Below are 20,710 nucleotides of genomic sequence, written 5' to 3'. Positions count from 1 at the left end.
CCTAAGAGAGGACAGGATGGCTACGTTCCAGGACCCCCTCAAACATACATACGCACCAGCAGACACAAACACACACACATTCAAATGTGCCTGCACATAAACCCATATTTGATGCACAGAAAAGAACACACACAAACACACATCTATATATAGTGTATACACACACACCTAAGTATACACTCAGTGGAGCATACAGCAATCAGTTAACTCCTGTTTGCTTCTTTTCTACCCCAGGGGACCACTGCTGCCGGTGACCTCCTTCAACTCCACATCTCTCTTGTTTCTCTCCTCTCAGTTCTCCATCAGCTTTCTAAGCTGTCTCTCTGTGAATGAGGCAAATACGCTATACACAAATGTTAAATACAAGGAGAAAGACTACGCGATGCACGCACACACATACGGGACGGACACCAACGGATCCCGATCACCTGATCCTGTGCTTGCGTAAGCATGCTGGGAAATCCTAAGCTGAGCTGAAGAGGCAGAGGTTGCACTGCACACCAAGCTGACAGGACAGCGCCAGCCTCCGTGATGAGGCCTCTTCCCCACCCTCCCCCCACAATTATTTTCCCGGACCCCATATGGGCATCCTGCCAGTCCAGCCCATCCTCCATCCTCATCACCAACCACATACACGCTGAACTCTCAAGCTCAGTACCAGCAGGCTCTGCTGGCATGGTGCTCTACCCAAGGCTTGGATAGTGGTTATTTTCTTCCTGCAAGGCTGCAGCCCTCCATGGACCTGAGCTTTCCTAACAATGTTGAACATTTCATTTAAATATACCTTTTGCTATTCTTCCTCACAGATAGATTCAAACTATAATGAGCTCATGAACAATTAACACTGATGTGCTACGCACTCCAAGCAAAAATTTCCTTTCACTGACAGAAGTTCTCTAGTCATATGAAGTGATCATTTCTTTAGTGCCAGCACCAACAGTGTCTTTCAGAATAAGTGAATACGCAGAATTTAGTAGCTAACCTGAGCAGCAATATACAGTGGATCTGTATCTCTCTATTTTTACCTTCCTGAAACCTGTGCAGCTTCTAGCTCTGCAACTAATAATTATTTTCATTATTGACTCTGCCACTTATTTTCTCATTTAATTGATTTGTCAATAAAAAGTGCAAACACTGTGAAAAATGGCAATCGCAGTTTGTCGGAGCCCAAAGTGACATTTTCAAACTGCTCGTTTTGTTTGACAAACAGTCCAAAATCCAAACGTATCCAGTTTACAACGAAAAAAAATAAAAGCGGCTAATACTCACATTTAAGAAGCTGGGACTAGAATTTTTGTTTGAAAAGTGACTCAAGCGATTAACTAATTAGAAAAAGAGCTTCCAATTAACTTTCTGTCAATCAACCAATCAATTATTTGACAAATCATTTCAGTTCTATTGCTGTCAACAAACACAGAAATTCTATGGCTTCTATGTATGTAAGGGGCAAACAACACAACACTGAAGAAACAGACATTTCCACCCATCTCAGTGTGAATAACGGGGAGTAAATTAAAAAAACACTATAGAATTCTCTGGCCACAGCATAAAACTGAATAAGTAAAACTGCAGTCTTGTCCCACTTTAAATAAAAAAGAAAATAGGCCAGAGCTGGATTTTAGAAGATTTCTGAGGAAAGAGCAACTGAAAACTGGGTGCTAGACTCTGATTTTCAGGGTTCAGGGGTCCTGATGGGGAGGAGCAGCCGCTGGCCTGGCAGCGCTGGTAGATGTGGCAATGCCGGCTGGGTAGTAAGGGGGGAGACCAGCTGCCCGGGGAGCGCCCATTACGAGATGGAGCCAGAGATAAGTGCTCTCCCAGGCCCCCTTTCACAGGCATAATTAGCACACTTCTTATCTGCTGCTCAATTCACATTCACACCCGCCTGCCATGAATGGAACGTGAAAGAGAGGCAGAAATCGAGGGAACGAGAGAGGTAGAGGGGCAAGACAGAAAGATGGGAGGGAGGTGGAGAAGGCACGGTGGAAAACCTGTTCCCAGACAAGCCTTCATTTGAGAAGAGACATGTTCGAGTTAATACTGCGACCGCCTCACTCTCCCCCTTTCTCTTTCTCCATCCTTCCAAGGAGTCTTTGAACTCCTTAACAAAAACAGTGGTTTGTGCATCAAACTGCAATTTGGTAAAACAAAGCTATCTGAGGGTATAATCATCCTAATCAGCAAGAAAAAAATAAAGCCTTTGCAGATATTTCCAGATTATTCCGCCCTTGGTGATCTATTTCCCCCCCCATCTTCTTCATCAAGCACAATTGTGGAAATCTTCCCAACTCTGCCTCTGACAGACACATGAAAACCTTTAATAATAACTCCTTAGTGCTACATTTTTAAATTGCTTTTAATAAAGAGTTAAACTGGTGGTGTGTTTTCTCTTTTTTCCCCTGTTTCCAACACACACAGGCTTGTATTGTGTGAGCTTTCTGCTCTCTGGGAGAGGATAACAGGGGCCCCCATTGCCTTAGTGAGCGGAGCTAATATAAACAGGTTTGTTTGGTGTTGAAACAGTGTCGACTGCTAAACTCCAAACCCACAATAAAGAAGACATGTGTCATTATGTCGATAAATCACCGCAGTGATGCACTGAGGCAAGTTCTGTTTCATCTTGGACAGATTTCGACTTCTTTTCCTTTAACTGTATGAATGTATGATGCAATGTACATTTATTATTGAAATTTTTTTCATCTTTTCAATGTTTTTTGTATAGAATGATGTGTGTCAGTGCATGTAGCAATACATCAAGTGCACTAAATGCTCCTCAGGTCAAGATTAGATGAGATTTTGGATGCTGAATAAAGACCATGGTTCATGATTTTTTAAACTTCAGTGATGAAAAAAGATAGAACTCTCTTTTCATGGTGCATGTAGCAGGACCTTGAACTAAAATGGTCAATTGGGTTTTTCTGACTGAAAAGCTGAAAGGTTTTTATACAGCCGGTATCGTTGCATCATGACTTTGGCTTTGCAGCAGACCTTTCTCCTTTCTTTTTTTTTTTTTTAACAGAGGTATTTTTTGTGTGTCTGGGTACCTGGCTCTTGGAGGCGGCCACCTTAGCAAACAGAGCCTGGGAAACTTTGGCTCTCTTCATCTCCTGCTGGATCTCATCGTAGATGGTGGAGTTGATGTTGAGGATGCAGCTCTCTGTTTTGCCGTTCCACTCACTAGGCAGAGGCGATGGTTTCACCTGTTAGAAGAGTGAAAATGAAGAAAACAATAAACATAAATTCTGAATATTTTCTCACTTTGTCAGAAACTGAATTCTCCTTTGTATGCGATGATTTGGTTGTGTGCAACAACTGGATCACTTTACTTTACCCGTCACGTGTGACAGCTGGAATACTAAACACTGCATATGTGTACATGTTGTGTAACTGAGCAACAAGATTTCTCTTTATTTTTCCAGACATCCTGATACCAAAGTAGGCTTAGCCACACACAAACAAAAACACTATTCAACCAAAGTCTAGTTATCAACATCAGATGTAATTAAAATATAAAGCTTCGTCAGAGTGTGTCATTACTATTTTATATATGTGTCTTTGACCAGATTTCAAATGAAAACTGATAAAAATGTAAATATTAGCCTTGCACTTCAAATACTGAAACAGCACGCAGAGTTACATGCTGGAAGATGATAAGATCTAGAATGTATATGGTTAACAAAACTATGAGAGTTCAGATCGGTGGTGGAGTGGTGGTGGAGTGGTGAAGGGGTGGAGTTATTTGCTCACAGGGGAAATGCCCACGGGGATTCGGGGATTCCAGTCCTCAGGCCTTACGCTGTTACAGTCTTCCCTCCGGGGCTGCAGTGTCGGGAACACAACACAACCATATTTGTTCAGGTTCACACGTGGAAAAGTAAAGGGAATCTTTACACACCCATGTAGATTACACCCGTGGATAGCACCAGCATCACTTTGCTTAAAAACACTTAGATGTGTTGTATGAAATGTTATTATTCTAATGTTCAAGCTGGTGATTAAAAAATAAATGCAAGTCAAATCAAATCAAATCATCTTCATTCAACGGCTTGTTGCATCTTGACAAAAATCCTTTGACAAGTTAACAAGTATCCTAATAAAAGCATTACCCAAGAACCATTACCATATGAATCATTCCATACGAGCCCTTTTCAAAGGAGACGTCGACGGGCTTGGGTATGAGTACAAGTACATGGTATGCAAATAAACCATAATAACACCAACAGCTACTTACTCATGATCAAGCCTGTGATCAAAAAACATATATATTCAAGTATTTGTCTAGACACCTGATACAGGCCCCCTCTAAGTGTCAAAAACAATCACATAATCCTAAAATTTGTGGTGTAACTGGAATGTCAGAGCATTTCTGGGCTTTTCATCCTGTTTTACGACAGCCCAACGTGGGCTTGTCAGTCTGAGCAGTAGGTTACCATGTCAAGCTAATTGTTAAGGCCGGGACGTGCACTAACTGGCTTTGGGGGAGTTGAGCCGACCCATCAGTACACGTGAGAGAAACATACCTCTGCATCTGTTTTTATGAGGCCAATAAAAACCCTCCTCTGTCTCTGGCTCAATTGCCACCCTGGCTGATTTATGTGCTTAAATTCACACCGCATTGCTCCATAGGAGAGGCTGGCAGATGGCCAGGTGTATGAGTGTGCAAACGTGTGTGTTTGTGGGAGTGAGTGTGAGAACTGCCTTGTGTAGGAACAGGTCTGCATGATAAATGTTAATGGATTAGTCATACAGGTGAAGTATATTAGGCCTCAAGATATTGTACTTATGTGCCAACAGTGTTCTGAGTGATGTGAAAATAAAAAAACCACAAACCAGAGGCTTTGAATTTTTGATCATGTTTGAAATAGCTGCAGATTGTAAGCCATGTAGCACTGTTTACTGTTCAGCTTCAAAACTGTTTTGTTTTGTTAGCTATCTGTTCAAATCTGTAGGCTGGTCTCAGATATGCTAAAAGGCCTTCTGTACATTTATTTTGTACGGAAGTTGATCTCTAAGTCACCTGATCTCCTGGATTGTTAACAAGAACATTCCACTCTGAATCTCTGTCATGCACTAACACAACCTCTGATTGTGAAGATGAGCTGTGAACTGCAAAGTGGCCCTGCTAAGTTCAGCACCGCTGCTTCTGAATGACACTCTTTCCTTTTAGTTTTGTAAGGACAACAACTGCAGGGGTGCGTCCATTTTGGAGTTGGGTGGGCCTTTGCCTCTGTCTTTCTGGCCTTCTCACCTAAATAAAAGCCAAATCTTTGCTGAGGACAGGACAGAGGAGGCCTTTGTCCACCCCTCTCACCTCCTAGATGCAGCTGACCGCACTTCAAATGGGCTTAAGTGGTAGAAAGTTGCTACATACCTTTCAAATGAGGGACACAGATTTGCAGTGAGGGTACAAAGTTGTGCTGTGGTATGCAGTTGTTTTGAAAGAGGGACTGACTAAATGATGTTTGATCTTTTACAGAGCTTGTCATCACTGAGTGAGCTTTATTTTTGAAATGGGAGGGCTGTTAATGCTGCCTAATGCATGGTAAAAGGTCAAAATTAGCACAAAAAATTATCCATCATTTGTGCACCATTCTCACCTGTGTGGTGAGGGCGGGGATGATGTAGAACTCATTTACATGCAGGGAGAATGTAAAGTATGTTTTCTGGTGTGCACGTTGACAGAATGAATTGGAGTTTATTTATTCCACATGCTTCCAGTCAGGTTGCAGCCTGATACAATGCAAGGGAATGTGAGGCGTGTAGCAAAACACTGTGATAGGGTGGTGCTCGTCTGCATACTTGCTGTTGTCACACGTAAACAGTGAGCTAATGAGAGAACGAGTGTGTCTGTGTTTGTACAGTATGAATTTTCCTTAGCTTGAAATGGACAGCTCTGCAGTTCACAGTACTGGATATATTGACTATGTTGTTATGTCACTTTTCTAAAACTAGGAATACACTGATGCTGTTTATTGTCTATTACATTTGATTCTCAGCAGTTTGAATTTCAACAATCGAACTACTAAGAAGCCTGAAGAGGCTTTTTCAGTTCTGAAGAGTTGGATGAGAGGTGAAACATCTTCAAGTATCTACAGCCAAGTTCAGTTACCCTCAACTCAACTTTTCTTACCATGACCTGGCGGACTGAGAATCTTCACAGACACCTTGTTGGTTTAACATTTCTCTGAAGCAGACTTGTTCTTTAGGAATTATCTCATTAACCCCTGAGCAGAGCCAACAACACATTTTTTTCACAGCAGAAGTTAGCTAGCTGACAAACTTGAATCGTATGTAATGGCCCAGGTGGGTAATGTTCCCGCCACTGATAGTCTCTGTTGATTATGGTGTACACTGAGCCAGAGTCTCCCAGCAGCGGGTCGGGTACCAGTGGGGTACAGACGTGGGAAAAAAGGAACTAAATGTGTGTGGACAGCAGGTGAAATAAACATGAGAACAAAAAAAAAAAGTAAATTTAATTACTTGAGGTGCACAAAAGACACCTGTCTTTTACTGCATGACACATTCAGCTGGTGTTGAAGTGGTGATGCAGCAACTTATCGGTCAAACCATAAATTCAGTTCCAGTGCTGTAGGCATCTGCAGCAGCACCCCCAGAAAACCTTGATGTAGAAGTATAAATCTGCCTTCAGCCGCTGCCTTTTATATTCTAATGATATTATGAACAAACATCGTTGTGCATTAAGGCGTATTCCAATTCTCTTGTCTATGAACAAGCTCTGCCTCAAAGGAATGTTAGTAAAACTAAAAGTGAGACTCAGGTCTACTAATTACGTCCTACATAGCAACATCCCAGATAACTAAATGTTATCTGGATGTAAATGCAGAGTAACCACGGAGCACAGAGAGGTATAAAACATCTGGTACCTGTACAGGTCGGCTGGGTGGAGTGCTGATGAGTGGAGCAGAGCCCATGGCAGAGGCGGCTGTCAGGCTGCGCTCTCTCTCCTCCTGATAGATGCGGTCACGCTCGGCCTCTGGCAGTTGCAGGAAGTTCTGCATGGCGCGCAGGTTGACCAGCAGTGACTGGGATGCTGTTTTAGGGTCTTCCTCCTTACGTAGGATCTCTGACAGCAAGCCCTGCGTGAGGGGGAGAAACCAAAGACAGTTGGTGAGATGGAGAGGAGGTGATGGTGCAGTAGAGGGAGAATGACAGAAAATGAAAAAAAAAAAAATTGGGGAAGAGAAAGACCAGAGCTCTCAGAGAGTGAAAAAGTTGAGCGGTGGGGGTCAGAGAGATGAGCAGGAAGAAGAATAATCACATTACAGGATCCTTCAAAAAGACAGCAAAAGAGAGCTGCGAGTGTAAATGAAGGCTCTGATCTCTAAGACTCTGTCTTACACCCACTAAGTCCACAAAGTGTTTCTGCAGAGGCAGGTGGAGTCACAGGCTTTTCCTGCGTACCTACTTTTCTTTATGCCAGTCACTCTCAGCCTTCCATCATTAATGTTCTACAATCATTTAATCAAAGAAAACTTTGTGTTCTCTCGTCCTCAAAGTCCTCAAGACTCTACAGCGCTTTGTGTTGAAGTAAAAAAAATAAAAAATAAAAAAACTGTTCAGAGCACTTCATCAGTGATCATTATTGGAGGACAAAACTACTTCATTGAAACTTTTGTGTGGCCTCTGAACTCACTACGCGTGGCTGATGTAATTTTGCAGATCTTGGACATATTCTTGGAGCCGTATGTTGCTTTGGATAAGAGCCGCAGCTACTCGCCTGAAATGCGAAAGTCTTGTACGGCGGGCAATCAGTGTATCCTCTGTTTACTTTTCAATAGCGCTCAATTCCATCATTATGAGACGGCGATGACTCCATTATCAGAGACTTGTGATTGGGCCTTTTCATCAGCTCTTGGCCACACACTGTGCAAACCATCGCTCTGCTTCTCTCACCATCAATAGGTGTGATTTGGTAATAAAACAAGGTGATGGAGAAAACATGCTCATGATTTTATTTTTATTTATCTATTTTTTTGAGCATGCAAATCCTCTTGGGAAATGAGTAAAGCTGCAAATATGCAGCTTGGTGTCGTTTGTCTGTCTATTAAAATGTAAGAAACTATATGTATCATGCTTAAATAGGTAGGTCTGAGGTATCCAGACAAGTGCGAACAGATACATAGTCAGGCTTTTTATGGTGGAGACTATGCATTTGATGTACACACATATTCACAGGGTAGATTAGTGGCATATCTCTTTTATGTTTTTACTGTGTGTCTGTCTGTCGGTGTCTGCATTCTTTAGTGTGTGCACGCTTATCTTTCTTCACCATCAACCCATCCTGTCTATCTCTTCAGTCAATCAGTTTCATTACCCCCCAAAAAAACAAACAAACAAAAAAACGACCTCAGCTCCTCCCCAACGCCTCCTACACTGAGAGCAGCACCTTCATGTGCTGTCACATGAAGCACATGAATTTAACCCCCCCCTCCTTTCTTTTTTATTAACACAGGCTTGCAGAAAAAACACACGGCTAATAAATAATCCTCCAAAGGCAAACTCTCCAACGGCACACTGGGCTAATTCCTCCTATCAGCCACAGATAAGACTCTGTTTGTGTGGGAGCTTGCCCATCTGCACGCAAACACAACTGCCTGACTGTACCACATAACACACACACACACACACACATTTATTTTTTAGGGGGAGTTGCAGCACGTTCTAATTCTAATAGATCCTTATCAGTTTCTGGTTTTTTTTTTTTTTTCCATTTTCATGCACAGCGACTTCAAAGCGAATGGAGTCGTAATGAGGTTTGCTGTCACCTCCTTCCAACCCCCCTCTAATACACACAGTATATCTTAAGACATTATCACTGTGTGTGCGTGTGGGTATGTGTGTGTGAGGCCTCTGACTATGAAGTGAAACCACAGATTTTGGCAGAGACAGAACGCACGCCATGACCGAGCCTGGGTCTTTCAGATGGCAGGCCGCCAGCTGTCTTTAAGTACAGAGGAGTAATTTAGCACCTCTGGAGTGTTCCTTAATGTGATGTATTTCCTTTTGAAACAGGACGTTGGTGTGGAATCTTTGACAGTGAGGGACACACTTTCAGTGTTAGTCATGGAGAGACAGGCAGTTTGATCTCAAAAGTGGACTTGTTAAAACATTTAAGAGGACATTTTTGGATGTACTTTTTAGTTACACCCTGTAACTTTGGTGCTGCTGCATGGTGTCACGCACTGTTTTCCAGGAAGCAGTAGTTTTCCAGGAAGTTCAAGTGCCCCTTTTACGGGATTTTAAAAGGTACTGTTTGTACTAAAAAGTTTCATTACCTTGTGAATATCTGCGTCAGACTGGGACATAAAATTAAAGATAAAAAATTAAATTAAAATTAAATTATATTAAAAAATAAATTAAATCTTCTACCAACCTGAAAGGATGTAGTAAATTCTTTCTATGATTATACAATTCCAGCACCAACATACATGAAATACTTCCGGCATTTACCATTGTTGGTTTTTCAAAGTTCATGACAAACATCTGTTCGATTGACCTGCAAATTATGATCTAATTTGGTTGAATCTTGAACACTCATTCTCAAACTGCTGCCAAACCAGAACTTCTTCATCAAAAGGAGCATGAAGGGGAATTAAAAATCGAACTGATATAAAGATATAAAAACGGAGATGGCAATTTTTAGTACTGACAATAATTTTAGTTTTTTACTCTTTTTTTTTTTTGTTACAGAAGTCGCTTTATTGTATCCCATCTGTCTTCCCTCCTCACCTGGGTTCTGTTGAATGCAACACGGGCAAAGACGGCCTGTGAGATGCCAGCCCGCTTCAACTCGTCCCTCACCCACTGGTAAATCTCGGAGGACACCTCTGTGTTTGATGCCACCTGTGGCTCCAGGGGCTTGCTGTGGGAAGTGCGGTTGACAGGTGGATGGTTGAGGTACTGCTGCGACAGGGACTGTTGCGCCAGCAGCCGGTTCACTGCATACTGCTGGTTGAGGATCTGTGCCATCACAAGCTGCTGGTTGACCAGCTGGGGACTAATGGGCGTGGACACCAGGCCCGGGTGGTGCAGACCGGGGAGCTGCGGCTGCCGACCTCCTGTCTGGCCACCGTGTGATGGCGGGGCGTGAGGCAGTGGCGGCACCGGTGAGGAGGGGGTCTGCTCTGCTGTGCTGCCCGGGATGGGCTGCTGCTGCTGCGAGAAGCCCAGGTGATTGTGGTTGTGGTTGGAGCCAGGTGGGGAGAGGTCAGACAGGCCATCCATCTCAGCTGGAGGACAGGTGACAAAGATGAGAAACGAGACAGAGACAGGAAAAAAGACAGGGTCAATTCTTGATTTCAGGTCTTCCTTAAACATCACAAAGAAAACACAGGAGTGGAGGATGCAGAAGAGAGGAAAAAACTAATTTACAAGGGCCGGAGAATCTGAAAAAAAGTTAAACCTTAATTGCAAAATCATGACCATCGGTTTAATAGCCATTGTCTCAGAACAAATGAAACAGATTTTCTCTGTATGAGATCAAACTTTAGCCTCGAGTGAATCTTAGCCTGTCAGCTAACATTCCAGATGATCAGCAAACGACTGGTTAAAAAAAGAAAAAGATGGAAACGCAGATAAAAGAGCCTCATTGTCTCTGACCTGCATCTTCCACAACCCATGCCTTCGAAATTAAGTTCAGAACGTCTGTGGCCTCATCATGTGAAAAAAAAAAAACTTGGAGAAACCACGGAGTGTGTGTATGTGTAAGTATAAGATTAATGTGTGAGTGTGTGTGTGCGTGTGTGTGTGTGTGTGTGTGTATGTGTGTATCCACAAAGGCAGAAGCAACGCTGATGAATCTGATTCTCTCTTTACATCCTTAATTCTAAAATAAGGAACACAAGCCAGCCAATATGACATTTTTAGGGGAGGGTGGTCTAAATATAAATGTAGGGAGCAGTGAACAGAGACAGAAGGAGTACATTGGAGGATATGGCCTTGTTTGAATGTACTAAAACTGATGCTACACGCTGTCATTTAATACCATTTTAGAGATTTTTGCGGCATCTCTTGCTTTGGGAAGCTTTAAGTCCATAATGGCTGCTAGGGAGTATTTTAAGACAGGTTTAAATTATGTGTTTAGAGGATGAAAACAATGATTTAACATTCAAAGTACTACCCACAGCGAAGTGAATGAGCATTTGGAGCAGCTGAATGTTTTCAGGTTTCTGCCTATCTTTAAGGAATTCACATATGCTGAGGCTTTTTGCGTGCACTGTGCCGAGTGAGCGAGTGAGGGGGCAGCGTTTGAGAATTCATACGGATGGCAACATTAACACCTTAGAAGTGTGTTACGGCCTCCACATTCCACAGAAAAGCATCGTATGAGATTGTGAAAAGCGTAAATTGCTGTTATGGGCAAGGGAGGGAGGAGGGGGGGGGGGGGGGTCTTCAACAAGCTGAATTTTTTAGCAGATGAAAGATTAAGTGCATGGATGTTTTCCAAAAATACCCACAATAATCGTGTGTTTGAGCTGCCTGTTTCTTAACTGTCAGCAAGCACAAAACACCCGGCCAAGACGGGTCTATTGAGCGTTTGTCGAAAACAAATGATGTTTGGGGGGGGGGGGGGGGGGGGGCGAGAAACAAAACAAAAAATCTTGGTAATAATCACATCTCTTCCCATAATCCCTGGCATTCCCTCGCTCTGATGGTATGGCGTGCCTATTCACTCATATGTGAATGTGTGTGTTTTTGCGTATGTGTGTGCATATCCTTGCTCACACAGACTGCTGGGGGGCATGCTCACAACACACAAACACACAGGCACACGGAGGCATTTCCATGCAAATTGAAAAGAGAAGGGGTGACAGAAGAGCATGGCAGGCCCTGGGAGAAAAAGTCTGCCACAGAAGCGGGAGTCCTCGTGTGGAATCCTGCCACAAAAGAGCCCTGGATTAAACACACAATGGGAATGGGATGTGGGCTGAGGGAGGGAGGGAGTGTGTGTGTGTGTTTGTGTGAGACTGTGTGCGAGAGAAAGAGAGAGAGAGAGAGAGAGAGAGAGGGGATGAGAGAGAGAGACATGCAAAGTGACCTAACTCCCTCTCCTGTGTTGGCGTCCCAGCACCAGCCTTGCCACGTCAAAAGAAGCGACGCTGCATTCGCTGGCGGCCGGTAACACCACTTCAGCTGGCAGAGCAGCTTGCCAGTACCTGTGACCAGGTACTTGTTCCCCTTGACTTCAGGCTCAAACTGCTTGCTAAATGCAGAGCGCTGAAGTAAATACAGCGTCACATATGACGCTGTGGCCAAAGCAGAAAAGGATGTCCGTGGCACTGTGTCTCCCAGCTTTCATACTTGGCATTTCACCACCACTTGCTCTTCCTGCCATTTGTGGCCATGTATGTACAGCAGGCAGAAGCCTGTCATGAACACTGAGGTTGGGGGAGTTACCGCGGGTGTGTGGTGGGCACCTGAGGCTCGTGAGCCAAGGTTTTGTGTCTGAGGTTTGGCTAACATGACACGTGGGCTCAAAGAGTTTGTGTGAATGTGTGTAAGCACATCTTGAGATGTTATCGCTGCCTCTGTGTACGTATACACTGTGGTTTTGCTCTTATCAGCACCTGATATCCTCAAAGAGAAAACACTTAAAATGGGCAGTTCATGCTTCTTTAAGTCAAGGGGAAATAGTATTTAGGTTGCAAAGGGACGTTATGATAAGGGTGCGACCAAGATGGATGGTTCAAAAACCTACAAATGCTGCCACTTCTGTCATTTTAAATTAGATTATACGTTGAGATGAGACTTTTAACTGCTGTTTGAGTTTTGGGATTAAGATTATAATTGAGATCCGGGCATTAACACTGATCCAGGCATTTAACACTGAGCATACAGTTTAGGAATTAAGGAAGGAATGTACCTCCTCACATGCTGATTGTATTAATGGTCCATACAAAATGAAGCACGAGATTATTTTAGTGGTTATACTTAAGGTTAGGGTAAGTCTCCAAGAAATGTGTTTATGTCAAGGCAATATCCTCCAAAGTAAAAAAAACCTAGGGTGTGTTTGTGAGCATGCGTGTGTTTGTGTGTGTGTGTGTGCCCATGTTGCGACATACCTAGTGCATTGGCACGCGGGCTCTCACGGAGGACACACGTACCCAGGTAGCCCTCCAGCTGGGAGGGTTGGCGCATGCCTGCACAGTTGGATGGCAAGGCGCGCACATGCACACACACACACGTACACACACAAACACACACAGCACACACAATGTAGAGTTGTGAGGAAAGAAACACGGGGTTAAGGCTTTCTACAGTACTTCTCACCCACTCCATCTAAGCAGAAATATGACATTTAAAACACCAGCACCACTAAGGCTGGGCTGGCAGCTGCAGTAGTCCCACTTTTGAGGAACATAAGACCAGATAAAGAAAAAAAAAATAAAAAACACACACACAATTGTGACAGAAAATGTGTGGGAGTATGCAAGAGAATACACAAGTACAGCAGGTCTGAAGTAAATAATGTTCCCAGCGTATGTTGCCACTTTAAGAGAAGAAAAAAAACATCAGATAAGATATGATCACAACACACTATTTGCATGGACGCTGTGAAAACATTTTGATATAATATCTCGTGTGTCATCGCTGCAAGAACCGGCACACTGGCAAAGTAAAAAGATTGTTCAACAGATTGTTAAAGCTAATATCTCAACATTAAACTGCATTATGAGCCTCACAACAGAGTGGTGTTCTGCTTAATCAAAAGACATAAAATATATTGGAATTCTATCTCCAGCAAGGGTGCTACTGCTATTATATAACCTCATTTCCTGACGGGTCAAAGGGGATTTTTTTTTTTAGATAATATAAAGCATGCGTTGTTAGAGGGTTGATAAGAAAACCTAATTGAATTTCAGACTAGGCGGTGGCCGGCTGAAGTCATCGCTGGTTTTTGTTCATGGGAAACTAAAGAGTTATACTCACACACAAACAAAAAATAAAACAGTTAGAGGCCTCAGTTTGACTCTAGCATTAGTGTTAGTTAAGGCAATAACGGATAAATCAAAGATAACACTGTGTTCAACGGAGTAATCTTGAATTATTAGATAACAAGATAAAAATGTATTTCTGCTTCATGCAGCAGCAGGAAGACAAAGAGACGGTTGGTTAGAGAACATATTGTAATGATGACTAGTGTGTATATATATGTGTGTGTGCGTGATTCTGTGTGTGTGTGTGTGTGTGCAAAGAGACAAAAGTGTGAGCGCCATACTTTGCGCCCCTCCGTTTTGCTTACCCATCATATCTTTTGTCTTCTTGAAATGTTTATACCAGCGCCCAAATTCCTGACACTTCGCCGCCGACACATTTGCATAGTAAGTGCTGTTCACAATGGAGGAAATCATACTCTGAAAGAGAGAGATTGATTGAGAGAGAGGGAGAGAGAATGAGAGAGGGACTTTAGATTCTCATTGTGGAAAATACAGACATAATATTAAAGCTTGTGAAACATGCAGTAACACTGTAGCTTGTCAAAACAAATAAAAGATAGGGACATGGTAAAACCCGGCCAAAAAAAAAAAAACACACACACACACAACTGAAAAGTATCAGACATGCAGAAATTTTCGATCTCGTCCTCTGAAGGTAAAACAAATTAAATCAAACAAGGTTTTATCTGTTCTTTTTTATCAAATGCCGTTGAGTTTGTCTGAACATTTTTTTTTAATTTCAGAGTGGGTAAATTATAAGGTCAACCGAGTTCTACGTCTGTTGACATCAAGAGCAGGTGGCAAGAAAGATATTTACCTTCAAAAGCAAAGATGATAACGGCTTATTGAATATCAGCATCTGGGGAGTCAGGCGATGTAAACAGATAAACCCCTTTTATTTTTCAGCTCTTTATTTATACAATCTGTTAAAGACAACAACTTCAAGCAGATTGAGGGCCACACTGAGCATGTCGTTCTCCGCCGCATGTGTGCTCCCACCTCTCCCTTTACAGTAGACTCTTTGCCCTCTCTACATTTACTTCAACCATCTTCCTTCGCCTGAGAAAAACAAAGAGGTTTTTTTTTCCCTTCCAGTTTCATTAAAATGAATGTTTTAACACCTTGCCGGCCTCCGGGCGAATAGTGAGGTTGGTGCAGGGAAATTGTTTTTGATTGTTATAAATATTCAAAAGAACCAAACCATCTGTTTTCAAATTACAGGTATGCCATCTTTATCATTTTCTATAATATATGCGCTTGGAGGATGGCGGGGGAACCTTCTGGCAGAGTAGCATGGTGGTGGGAGAACAGTGAACTGGTACAGGAGGATTCTGCTTCTCTGGCTCCAGCTTCTCTGCACAAACACAGGGTACAAGGTGGCAGCTGTCACAAAAGTCGATCTAACTGAACCCTGAACTCCTGACCTCTCTATTACAGCTATATGCATCTTACGTGTTGGCAGCACTCCTCAGTCTAACGCATGTTCAACCAGACCACAACAAAAACTTGACACAAACAAAGTTCACGGGAGGATCCAAAAGGAGAAAGATGGACACAATTTTCCTTTGTCAAACTGTAGCAGGAAGGAATCTGCTCGAGGATGAACTCAAGTAAAAGTTAGTCGGCTTTAAACACTAACCTAACCAGCCTCCAACTACAAAAAGCTACAGGATGAAAAACTTCCATTGGACTTTTCATCATGGGCGTGGCTCTCACCGTACCTGCTTGCACCAGGTGGAGTCCGTTTTTGTCATACCCATTCAGCTGCTTATTTTTTGTCACGTCAACTATAAGAAAATGAGGCAGGAGTCACACTGGTGACTGCAGCTGGAGGCGGGTTTATGCCAACCATGATGTCATGATGAAAAACAGGACGAAGAGGTCTGCATGTGGACTTTCATGGTATAGCAAAGCAAAGCTTTTACAGGTATATTAAAAACTTGATAGAGTTCATGTGGGGATAAGAAGTCAGAAATGCCCTTTTAATGGGTCATAACATTTATGCTCGAAGCAGCTCCTTCTTTTGGATTCATGCAAATATTAGGAAATAGCAAGTGCAAGTTCAGCCTTCTGTGGTTTTAAAATGTTAACTCCTGTTTATTCCTCGTGACGTGCAAAACCCAGTGCAAATCAGAATTAATGGCTTTGCTTTTGATTTACTGCCTCGGAAAAAAAAAAAAAGTGAATATTTGGGATGATGATTGGTAAAGCAGCAAACCACACATTCCACTTTAACCTGGTTCTGAGAGCCAACTCCCAAGCCAGAGATCCATCTGAAAACCATATATTTAAAGTAAGAAGAATTCTACTTTAAGTCAAGGGGATAATGAACTCCTCTCCTCCAGCCTGCCATGCTTTATTTACAGTATATCTGGGCTAAGGCAGCTCCAGGCAACAAACAAGAGGTCTGCAGAAGATGGTGTGCCTTTCTCTCTCTCTCTCTCTCTCTCTCTCTCTCTTCCCATCTTTCTCTCTATCTCCCTTGCTCCCTCTTTCTCCGCCATCTTTGACACAGATGTTCTAATAAACGCTCCTCATTAATCAGCCCTCTCCCTCAATACATCACTCTACCTCTCACAGGGGGCCCTGCGTGTATGTGTGAACGAAACAATACACACACACAAGCACACACACGCACACACAAGCACACACACGCACACACACACACACGCACACACCTATTCTCTCTCTTGCTCTCCCCACTGCTCTGTCACACACACATGCATCTGCACTAAGTGAAATCAAGCAAATAACCAGAGCCTCTGCTGCCACTGCGGTGCCAGCAGGAGGACTGTGCTAGGGCTTGTCAACAGGTAGCATGGCTGTGTATGTGTGTGTGTGTGTGCCGGCGTGTATGGGTGTCTGTGTGTGCATGAGCATGTGTGTGGACCCTTTAAGTGATAGCCATCTGCAGCACAGAGAGCTTATCAGCAAGACCAGGAAGTGGCACTGGGCTACTATCGGTCCCCAACATCTACTCTACACCCCATCATGGGAGACAGGAAGAGAGAGAGAGAGAGAGAGAGAGAGAGAGAGAGAGAGAGAGAGAGGAGAGAGCGAGCGAGTGTGTGTGTGTGTGTGTGTGTGTGTGTGTGTGTGTAGGTGTGAGTGTTTGTGTGTAAAAGAATAGCGGTGCAGCAGGCAGGTACTGTAGGCACCCAGCTGCCAGCGTTAAAGTGTGCTGCACACACTGGCGAATGCAAACACACACCAAGTAAAACCCCTGCAGACAAACACAAATGGTGCAGTTACACAAATGCACACATGTAGATTAACACACACATACACAATTAAACACACAGACACACACACACAAACACACATTCCAACTTAGCCTGATGTCTTGAATCAGCTGGGGAAAAAGCGCATCCCATTTGCAACACTGTGCCTTGTCTCTCGCCAACATCTAACACAGCTCAATTATGGCACATATCCACCTCAAGTGGGGTGACCCCCCCCTCCCCGCTCCTTCAATCTAACACACACACACACACGTGTATATACACACATGCAAGCACACACATACACTGGAAACCAGGTTGTGCCTATGGCAGCTGAGGTGGTGAAGGCCTGCAAAGATGGCATTTTGATGACTATTTGCTGCTACGCAACGCAGCAGCTGGTGCATCAGGGGCCGCCCAGTGAGAGTGAGCAGGGGGTGGGCAAGAAGAGGTGGTGGTGGCAATGGGAAAGAGTGGGGTGAGGTGGGCAGAATCTCGTTTGTTGCCATAGTTTCTGTGAACATGGGCAAGGGGGGGTTGCTAAGCTTGGTAGCAACCTAAGAAAAAAAAATAATAACCCTGGTTGGCTGACTGAGGCGGAATCAGGAGAAGTTTTATTTTGGCGATGCTTCTCCAAGCTATTAACTGTGAATCTTTAATGCCTCATATGCGTGCGGGTCAAAATCTGTTCCTGTAGCAGAATCACAATGGGCATGAGTGAATACATTTTCTCTGAGTTTCCTCGTGTAATTTGTAGGCCAAACACACAAAGCATGACTCCCCACTACAAAAGAATGAAACTAAATGTTTGACAAGGCGCCGGACAAAAGCAGCATTTCACAAAATAACCCCCCACCGCCCTCCCCTCTCTGCTCCACTACCCCTCCTCTCCCTCTCTCTTCAGAGCCCTGTTCAGAGGTGGGCTAATTCTCTTTCACTCACTCACTGTAATTCTCTCATCTGTTAACCTCTCTTTTCGGTCTGGGATTACGCTGCAGAATATCAAGGAAACACTAATCCTAAAAAGGTGCCAATCCTCTGTTCCCTCCTGCAACACCCCTTTCCCCTCCCACTTATTTCACATTTCAAACCCAGAGGGTCAGCAAAACGCTTCCCGGCTTCTCACCTCCTCATCAGACAAAGAGAAGGATCCCCAGTCACAGGGCAGGGAGCCCATGCACCGAGGCGATGTGCAGACGTCCCTCAAATATGACAGCCTCAAAAACCAGTTGGATTTAGGAGGAGCAAACCACCCCTCTATGGGTGTAGCAGGCCGCATGATACCCCACAGAGTAACAGATGTCAAACACCAACATGGCAGCCATGTTTGAACAAGGCAGACACTGATACAAGTAGATCATCAGGGTATGAAGTAACAACTGAGCATACCTGCCAATTTCACTTTAAATTACATTAAAAACTTAAAAACTGGATCAGTATTTTGAAGTTTGCTGACATAAAAAAAAAAAAAACGACTTCAAATGTAAAAATGCCCAGGAAAAATAGAACAAATAAAAAATCAATTTTGACTGAAACTACCACAAATCTATAATGGCTGCCTGGAGCTCTTGCATGACAGTAAACACAAGACCATTTCTACCATTTAGATCTTAATTTAGGACCAAACTGGCTGATAAAATACATACAAGAAAGAAAGAAACAGATTCGGTTAAAGATATTTTCAGGACCATCTTTCATCCTCGCTGGAGAGCTGAAACAATCTTCAGTTTAATTTGACACTAGTGTGTATGTGAAAATAGTGAATGTGTGTCTGAGGGGGAGTGTGTGTGTGTGTGTCTGCGTGTTAGATCCTCTGAGCTATCGTGTGCTCTCTTCTGAGCCGTCTTCACATATGGACCGTAAACAGGGTGATTACCAGACCGGGCTGGGCTCCGCCTGAACGCCACCCAGGGACTCTTTACATCATCAGCGCACTGCTCATGCCCGGCTAAACACACAAACACACACACACACACAGAGCAGCCGCTCACACACACGCACACGCAGCGCAAATGAGGGTCTCCAGGTGACCATACGGTGGCCTAGGAGGAGAGCTGGCTTCATACTGAAGGCACCTACGCACAAGCTTGGATCTAAATACACGCATGCAAAACACAAATAACGCTTTCACATATACGTCCCGTGCTCTGATATACGTTTCACAAACACAGTCAAGCAAAAACACACACAAACACACACTCAGACATACACACATTATTGGCCCCTGTGAGAGATATACTGCTGTTTCATTCCATTCACTCCAGAGCTGCCTCTATGATATACTGACTACACTGCCTGTTAATACAATATCTGAGCTAGTGCTTTCTATCCAACCTCCCAGCCGACAAAAAACACAGAATATAACACCTAACACGTGAATGTACATATCTCCCGCCTGATGCAATGAAATGTTGAGAATGAACTAAATGAGAAAAAGAACAAAAAACAGTCCAGATCGTTCTGGGTTTGGGCCAATGTTTATCTAACAATAACCATACGTTCAACAACACCTCTGCTTTTTGGCTGCCGTTGCACACAAGTCCCTGTGTGTATGTGTGTGTGTGTGTGTGTGTCGGGGGCGGTAAAAGAAACAAAAAAATCATGCGGCAAACAAACGACAATAGCTATTGATTTGGATTTTCTATGCCGATTCTCCTTCCCACTTGATCAAACTCAGGGCATTTGATAAGTAAAGGATAAAAGACAGAGGTGATGGCGATAGGGGTGTTTGCTTTGTTGTGTGGTATGGTAGCAAGGGGGTGGGTTTAGGCTTTTGTCTTTTATTTTATTTATTTTTTTTGGTTAATAAGCAGACTGGGCTTCAGCACCTGTGATAAGGGACATTCTTTAGCCAGAGAGCTCTGATTCATGTCTTTGAGTAACTCCTTGAGGGCGTTTCTTACTGTAGAGTGGCTCCATTGCTCGGGCGGCAGGTCCTCCAGCTTAGGACAACTGTGGAGAAAGAGAGGAGACACACAGGGGTGTGGGGTGGAGGGGGACAGGGGGGGCAGGGATGGAGAGACAGGGAGAGACAAGAGGGAAGAAGGAGGGGAAGGAAGGGGATAGACAGGGATGCAGAGTGAGGGGTGGGGGGGGGGTTGGAGAGGGGTGAAGGGAGAGCATGAGAAACAATTCAGATGAAGTAAAGACTGAGATAGAAAGGAAAGTCAGCAGCCCTGATGGTATCTTAAATTAAATGAGTATACAAGCCACAAATTCACAATATTAAGATCATTTAATCTGACTGTAAGTGTTGGTTATTTCCCTCATATGCGGAGCAAAAAGTTTATAACACCAATATTTAAATCTGTAAGTGAAACTGAATTATGATGGTACATGTGTGAGAAGCAACTTGGGCAAGTTATTCTGCAGAATCCTTTACACCAGACTGCAACGCATCCTCATCCAACATCATCGATTTCAAAAAAGCTTTTGACTCAATCTGGCATAACAGCCTGTTCCTAAGATTAATTAAAAATGGTAAATAGAAAACATATAACATATGTTTAAGGCAAGACACTACAGGTGAGT

The 20,710-nt window shown here is 43.5% G+C and overlaps 1 protein-coding gene across 4 annotated transcripts in view; it reads right to left on the bottom strand.

Moving 5' to 3' along the window:
• The window catches only part of LOC121185714 (DNA-binding protein SATB1), a 59,247-nt gene that overhangs the window by 16,151 nt on the left and 22,386 nt on the right, over nt 1–20,710 (bottom strand). For 2 of the 4 annotated variants that reach the window (XM_041044078.1, XM_041044079.1), the window contains exons 5-11: nt 20,008–20,131; nt 14,264–14,375; nt 13,083–13,160; nt 9,751–10,250; nt 6,885–7,097; nt 3,748–3,819; nt 3,045–3,200 (exon numbers count right to left, since the gene is read on the bottom strand). In XM_041044078.1, the coding sequence (XP_040900012.1) occupies nt 3,045–3,200; nt 3,748–3,819; nt 6,885–7,097; nt 9,751–10,250; nt 13,083–13,160; nt 14,264–14,375; nt 20,008–20,131 (1,255 nt within the window). The remainder of the gene's footprint in view (nt 1–3,044; nt 3,201–3,747; nt 3,820–6,884; nt 7,098–9,750; nt 10,251–13,082; nt 13,161–14,263; nt 14,376–20,007; nt 20,132–20,710) is intronic. The other 2 variants (XM_041044080.1, XM_041044081.1) reach the window with 2 other exon arrangements.

Source organism: Toxotes jaculatrix, chromosome 8 (assembly GCF_017976425.1).
Source record: "Toxotes jaculatrix isolate fToxJac2 chromosome 8, fToxJac2.pri, whole genome shotgun sequence".
Lineage (NCBI taxonomy): Eukaryota > Metazoa > Chordata > Actinopteri > Toxotidae > Toxotes > Toxotes jaculatrix.
The sequence above is the reverse complement of the archived record's forward strand: the minus strand, read 5'-3'. Positions and strand labels throughout refer to the sequence as shown.